The sequence below is a fragment of the Nannospalax galili genome, unplaced genomic scaffold, assembly GCF_000622305.1.
Source record: "Nannospalax galili isolate Female #2095 unplaced genomic scaffold, S.galili_v1.0 scaffold604, whole genome shotgun sequence".
In the NCBI taxonomy this organism is placed as follows: Eukaryota; Metazoa; Chordata; class Mammalia; order Rodentia; family Spalacidae; genus Nannospalax; species Nannospalax galili.
Window position 1 is genome coordinate 204954 of NW_008350472.1, and position 7566 is coordinate 212519.

General features: G+C 41.3%; 1 protein-coding gene across 1 annotated transcript in view; it reads left to right on the forward strand.

Moving 5' to 3' along the window:
• Nucleotides 1-7566, forward strand: part of Fmn2 (formin 2) — a 396698-nt gene that overhangs the window by 37909 nt on the left and 351223 nt on the right. The window contains exon 2 of the mRNA XM_008847787.3: nt 752-918. Coding sequence (XP_008846009.1) covers nt 752-918 — 167 coding nt within the window. The remainder of the gene's footprint in view (nt 1-751; nt 919-7566) is intronic.

The window sequence follows — 7566 nt, forward strand, 5'->3', positions numbered from 1 at the left end:
ATGTTCCTCAAGGTTTCCTGAGCCTTGTGGGACCTGGATGTAATATAGATGTTCACTATGTGGCTGAGGATGGCACAGATACTTGTTCTCTGCACTGTGTCCTTTGACTGTCATGATGCCTCTGAACCTCCTCCCCTGCTGTGTTCTTCTATCTTGGGAGCATGTCTCTAGCCTCTTTTAGGGAAACAATAAAATTATTAATTTAGACTTTCCATAGAGCTGGTTTTGAAGAGTAACTAAACATTTTGAGTTTCTGTCTCTTTCCTCTCAGAGTGGCATTTTTTTCGTGGCCAACTCTCTTTCCTTTTTGGGGGGAGGGCAGGGCTTGGTACCTTTGCCTACTGTCTCATTCCCTGCCTTTCCCTCCCTAGAGCTGGGTCTGAGAGTGTGAATGTCAGTCACTGACATTTCTAGGTCCCAAAGGTGGAAGCTGGGGCTACTTACTGCTTGTTTAAAGAACGAATTAATTAAATCCCCAAAGGGAGGATGTCTCCTTCAGATGAAGGATGCAAAGCTGGTAAGTGACACCGTTCTTTGGTGGCAGGACATACTTGGGAGCATGGGAGAGCAAACCTGCAGCCCCTTGCACTGTGGTCTGGCCTCACACTGCAGTTTCCCCATTAGGCTCCTTTCGGCAAGCCAGTAGCCTTGGAGACTGTTGCTCACTGGCAATGTTTACCCTCTTCTCTCTGGAGAGTTCTGAGCCAGGTGATCCGCCCGCCTCTTTCTAATGACTGTGTTTCATACGCAGGGCGAACTCTGTTGGAGAAGCTGTTCAGCCAGCAGGAAAACGGGCCTCCAGAAGAAGCAGAAAAATTTTGCTCACGGATCATTGCCATGGGTCTTCTACTTCCTTTTAGTGACTGCTTCAGGGAACCGTGTAATCAGAACGCTGGGTCAAGTTCAGCCCCGTTTGATGTAAGTAGGAGAATCCACTTCTGTCTGTGGGAAGACTGCAGTTGGAGTTCCAACTGTGATGTGTCTCTGCCCAGTCACCCTATAACTTAAAAACAACATGTGATGCAAGCCTTCCTCCCCTGGGCTCAGTTTGTCTATTTCTATACTTTTCTTTAGAAGAAGGCATTGCATATAGTTGGCAAACCTTTTTCTTAACAGATAGTCACTCAGTAGTTTTCTCGTCTGCACTAATCAAGGGTTAAGATGACTCTTTAATTTTTTGGCTTATTTGTGGAGACTGAACACAAGAATAAACAAAGCACTCTCCCACTGAGCTCCATGCCCACCCATCAGTATTACTCTGCTGGTCACAGACATTCCTTCAGAAGCAGCACCAAAGGGCAAAATACTGGTCCCAGTGGGTCACAGGTTTCCATGGGCACTGAATGCTATGTGAGTGTTTTCCCAACTCATTTGTGCAGTAAATATTGACAAGCAGAGGCATTGTCTGCCCCTGCTCAGGCCCTCATTCAACAGGAGTTAATAGTGTTGTACTTAAAAGCCATGTTTGCAATTCATCATGAATATCAGCACTCCTGGATTATCCTTTTCAAGCTGGAGCATTGCTGATCTTGCTCAGGTATGTGGTGCATGTGTGGCCTGAGTTCCGAGCGGTGCACATCTAAAACTCAGATAGGTAAGGATTCTCATGTGTGAACCTCTCATAAGAGAATTGAAGTTCTGGTTGGCTCCCTTGTGCAGAAACCAGGATTTGAGTGCTTGAGGACAGTGGATTCTCATCCATACGGTAACTACATTTGCTTCATTGCTGCTAAATGCATGTCTTAGCCTGCTTCAACACATATGCTGTGGTTTGGGGGGTGAAAAAAGGAAGCTTTAAAAGATAGTGAAAATGAACAGTGGCAGAGATCAAAAGGTGGTCAGAGGGCCCAGTATGGTGGCTTATGCCTGTAAATCCCAGTGCTTGGGAGGCTGATTCAGGAGGATCAAGAGTTTCATGTCAGCCTGGGCTACATAGCAACTTCTGGGCTTCTCTGGGCTACAGTGAGACCTTGTTCTCTAAACCAAAAGGTATGAAAAGGTGATAGAAAATAATGACGTGCTTCTATTTGCTGATTTTTTTAGTCCCCTTGTTTACCCATCCTAAACTGTGATCTTTAGCTTCTTTTAGTATTAGCAAAATAAATCTCATAAAATATTCTGAGATCTTGTTTTGTCCCATCTGAGAGAAAAAATTCTAGGTGATTTTGTGAATTTAGTAGTTTCTTTAAGATATTTTTTTCTTTATATAATTAAAAAATGATGTGGCAGCTAATCTGTTAGGTAGAGCTTTTCCTCCTATGGAAAGACTTAGATAATTTCTAATCACTCTCCCTTTTTCTGTGATAGATCTGTGTTATTATGTAAACAGAACCCGAGGACGATGGTGTGTTGTGTGTAGAACTACGTTCTATAGCTATTTGGCAAGTTGAAAATCTGGCAAACACATTTCGGATAAAGGGAAACACTAGCTGTGGCTATGTTGTACACTGTGTTCTAAACACAACAGCCATGAGCATCTTCACCAGAGCAGCAGTGGCTTCCTGCAAGCTCTTAAGATCTGGCCTGTTGACATGTGGGTGGCGTGGGTTATTTTAATCTCTCCCAGCTGGATGTTATTCTGCCCTAGCTGCATGTGGTCTTGTGATCTGGGGAGGTGCTAGAGGATATAGTATGAAGACTAACTAAAGGGTGATTCCATCTCTGCAGCTCTGGGGAACTTGTCATCCATGCTGGAGGAGACTTTCTAGTGCTATGGCTATTTTGGGGGGTTGGTACATACTTCTGTAAGCAACCTCTCACCCTTGTTCTATAAATAGACACAATGAATAATCATAATAAACTCATTGATGTGTTAAGTTGGAGTTTGGTAGAATGGTTACTTTGGTCTGTGGTTATCACCCCACCTGGGGTGAGCAGACATGTGAGTTTGTCACATCTCCCTAGGAAAAGTTCCCACACAGTCAAGCACTTGCTTTTTGATTAAAAGTATTATCAAATTAACTTCATTTCTGTCTTTAGAGGTCAAAACTAAATAGATTTGTCACTCAATAAATATGGAATTGGAATAGACTAAGAAGAACAGAAATGCCCTAATTCTCTACTTTAACATTTTTATTACTTATTTATTTTTGTCAGGTTTCGGATGAGCTCCGGGTTTCAAGTGTGCTGGGAATGGGCTCTGCTACTGAGCTACACCTCAAGCCTTTGTCCTTCTCTTTTTAAATTAACCTGTTTACTTCTCACATTTAACCTTACTCCGTCCTTGTGTTAGAGAGAATATTAACTCTTTTTTAGTCATGTTATTTCGGAGAGAAAATAAGCATGACATAATGAGTGGAAAATAAACACATAACATATAAAGTGTTTTAATTTCTGAAAATGGAGAATTTTGTTTCCCAACTTGATGTGATTACTTTTACTCCTTGAAGTATTCCTTGGCTACATACCATGACCCTAGTCCACACATCAGCTGAACACAAAACAAAAGGAAATGAAAGGCACATTCCTCTGAGACATTGCTCCATAGTCTAAGCAACAGGCTGGAGCTGGAGTTACAGGTGGTTGTGAGCTGCTCCATGTGGGTGCTGGGAACAGAACTTGGATCCCCTAATAGAGCAGTGAGCACTTTTAACTGCTGTGTCATCTGTCCAACCCCTGCTTTTATTTCTTCATTGATATCTGAATGTAATATTTCTTAAATTTGCCTTCTGTCTTTGCTGTTTATCTGATCTGGTTAATGATGAGGCTTTCCTCTTTTTTTGTAAATTTACTTGGGTTTTGGGTTTTTAACTGCCCAAATTCAATTTTTTAAATCAGTTTCCTTCCTGCATTTCTCATCAGTGTTGCTGATTTTCATTTCTATGTTGCTGACTTTCTTATCCATGTTCCAAATTGATCTTCTTATACACCAAATTAATGAGTAAAGGGACTAGAGAAAAGAGTAAAAGAAGGAATGTTAAGTCAAAGGAAAAAGAAATACAGTGTTCTGAAGAGCCATAGAGAAGAGGAAGATATTAGAAAAACCACACTAATGAAAAAGCTTGTAATTATCAGATAAATTTAAGAATAAGAATAGACAAACAAATGCTTTAAAAGAATAAAGACAAAAATATTTTTAATGTAGCAAAAAGCAAACAGAAACACAAAGGGCAGAAAAAAGAATCAAGTATTGGAATGCCTTCTTTCTGGTCCTCTGAAACTGTAGCCTGTCACGTGTAAGGGGTGCCACTTGAAGTAGAGACTTTGTCTCTCTTCTTCTTTAGGCTCTGAAGCTAGACCACTCAAGTGTCAGATACCAGATACCACCTGAGCTCTGTTTCTCTTTAGGAACTTCCTTGGCACAGGAGTAGCCTTTGCTGGCCATGCCCACACTTTATTTGTAGCCTGTGAGCAAGGCAGACACTGCCATCTTCCTAAAACTCCCCAGTTTGTTCACTCTCGTATGGCTTGTGGAGGCATCTCTGGAGTACACGGAATGCAGAGATCTGCATAGCAGGACCAGTCTGCATGATTTCAAAACCCACTCAGTATTAAACACCCTGTTTGAAGGTTGAGACTATGGACATCAAATTTTTTGCTGGAGCTTCAGAATTCTTCTCATTGACTTGAAGATGATGGAAGATAGTCGACTTCAGAGATTGTCTCACCACTGTCTTTGTGCTGAGTGCAGTTAAGTTCAACAGCTAGTCCCAGATGACCAGTTCAGCTTCTAGCCTGGGAGATCAGGGCTACTGATCCTCTGTCCTTCACTGCTGGGGCCCAATCCTTCTGGCATTTGAACTTCTTCATCTCTTTGTAGCTATCTCTCACTCTGGGCCTGTGGCAGTTTGACCTCCACTTTTCTGACTTGTAATCCCTTCTGGTTTAGCAGGCTTCCAGTTTAGCTCAAAGTTAAACAACAGTTTCTCTCTCAAAGTTTTGTCTGGCTGCAGTCTTTTCCTTCTATGACATGGCCTGAAGGTGGAGCACATCCTTTCTCTGTTACTCGTGCTGACTGCAATTTTTCTCTTGGAAACTGAGGGCCTTGCTCCACTGGACAGCCCCTTGCCATACAATACAAGAAGGGAAGTTTCGTGGAGCATTTGAAAACACCAGCAATGTGGCTTCATATACAGTTATCCACTAGCCATGTGGGCAGGGTCCCAGTGGTACATCAGCAGAAGGCAGCTACAGCCTCCTGTACTGTACTATGTGGCCTCCTCTTTCTTCTTTAGGTTCCATGATTGTTGTGGTTTGAATTTGAAATGCCCCCCGTGGGCGACGGTGTTCAAACACTTGGTAAGGTCAGTCCAAGAACAACAGCAACAAAGAGCATTGCTTGTGGGTACAGCAAAGGCCTTTACCACTTGAGTTCTGTGTACTTGGGAAATGCTGTCCCCACCATGAGGTCATTGATGCTTAGAAAAATTTGGCATAAAAATAGAAGGGGGACTCTATGAACAGAGAAAGGAGTATAAAGGGAGGGGAAAGGTGATGAGAGAGAGTAACGTGGGAAAAGAAAGACATCACATTCTCTATCATGTAGAATATGTAAATGTGTCTGAAAGTATATGAGACAGAAAAGCAGAAGGGGGCTATTTGTGGGGAGAATGAGCACCAACAAGAGTGGGTAAGCAGACCAAGGGAGGGTGACAGGTGTGAACGAGTGAAGTACAGTGACCTATGGCAATATCATGCTGAAACTTATTATTCTGTTTAAATTTATTATTATGCTTTTAAATCAGAAATTTTTTGCTGGGCGTGGTGGCATATTCCTTTAATTCCAGCCCTCCGGAGTCAGAGGTAGGTGAATGTCTGTGAGATCAAGGACAGCATGGTCTACATACTGAGTTCCAGGTGGGCTGGGACTAGGGAGACCCTGTCCAAAACAAAAAGAAAGAGAAATGAGAAAGAAAGAAAGAAAGAAAGAAAGAAAGAAAGAAAGAAAGATAGAAAGAAAGAAAGAAAGATAGAAAGAAAGAAAGAAAGATAGAAAGAAAGAAAGAAAGATAGAAAGAAAGAAAGAAAGATAGAAAGAAAGAAAGAAAGATAGAAAGAAAGAAAGAAAGATAGAAAGAAAGAAAGAAAGATAGAAAGAAAGAAAGAAAGATAGAAAGAAAGAAAGAAAGATAGAAAGAAAGAAAGAAAGATAGAAAGAAAGAAAGAAAGATAGAAAGAAAGAAAGAAAGATAGAAAGAAAGAAAGAAAGATAGAAAGAAAGAAAGAAAGATAGAAAGAAAGAAAGAAAGATAGAAAGAAAGAAAGAAAGATAGAAAGAAAGAAAGAAAGATAGAAAGAAAGAAAGAAAGATAGAAAGAAAGAAAGAAAGATAGAAAGAAAGAAAGAAAGATAGAAAGAAAGAAAGAAAGATAGAAAGAAAGAAAGAAAGATAGAAAGAAAGAAAGAAAGAAAGAAAGAAAAAGAGAGAGAGGAAGGAGGAAGGAAGGAGGGAGGGAGGGAGAGAGGAAGGAAGAAAGGAAGAAAGAAGGAAGGAGGAAAGAAGGAAGGAGGGAAGGAAGGAAGGAACGGTAGAGACTCAGTCTGCTGGTGGATGACGGAGTTGTAGAAGGCAAAAGACCAGACTCTCAGGTTGAGAGGCTGAGTGGCTCTTTATACCTAATGAGCAGGGTCAGCCAAGAATACAGCATGCAAAACATAAATTAAACAAAGTTCAAAGTAAAGGATGTTTTTCTTTTCTGTTACTAACCAAACCCCTTCCCAGAGCTCCAGGCCGTGAGAAAGGAAAACACAAGCCCATCCTCTATCATTCTTACTATCCCAAAGCAGTGTTCTGCCCTTGACTGGGAGGTGGTGTTCCACCAACATCCAAACATTCTCTTGTTTTCAAGAGACAGCTGGACTCTGTCTTGTCCTTGATTCACCTTCTGCAGAACTGAGCTCCATCAAGAAGGAAGGAAAAAGGTAGAAATCTTTAAGAAGACACACTTGGGAAAACCAGGCTTTTAAGGCAATGGCATGCTTCCTTTGTGTTTGCTCAGTCGAGCGGACCCTGCTGCTTTGATGTCCATTTAGGCTTTCAGAACTCAGTATCACTCAGTTGGCAAAGAGCATCTGGTGGCTCCAAAGTTATCAGGATTGTGGCTAATGCGGGTTTATTGCAATGGATGGCTCACCCAACTTTTCTGTCATGATTTTTGCTTCCTTTTCTTTGATGGACACAACCTGAATATCAATTAGATCTGTACCTGGGATTTGTCTTTTTTTGTGGCTTTCTTTCCCTTATCTTAGTGGCATGTGCTACCACAAGGCTGTCACTGAAGTGTAGAATTGGGAAGCCATAGCAAATGAAGATGACTGACACTGGGAAATCACCCCATTCAGGAGCCTACAGGCTCCCTCCTCAGTTTTTATTGCAGTTTGAAAACCTGAAAGATTTATTATATTTTTTGTTATCTAGATCAGGGTTTGGCAAGGAGTTCATGCAATGGGCCAGGCAGGCAGTATTTTAGAATAACTGTCTTGCAGTCTTTAGTCAAACTACTTAATCTTGCTTTTGTAGTATGGATGAGCCACAAACAATGTGCTCTATAAATGTGGCTGTGTTATCTAGTAAAACCTCTATTTACAGAAAAAAGAGAAACAGAAGAAAAAAAAAAAAAAGGACAG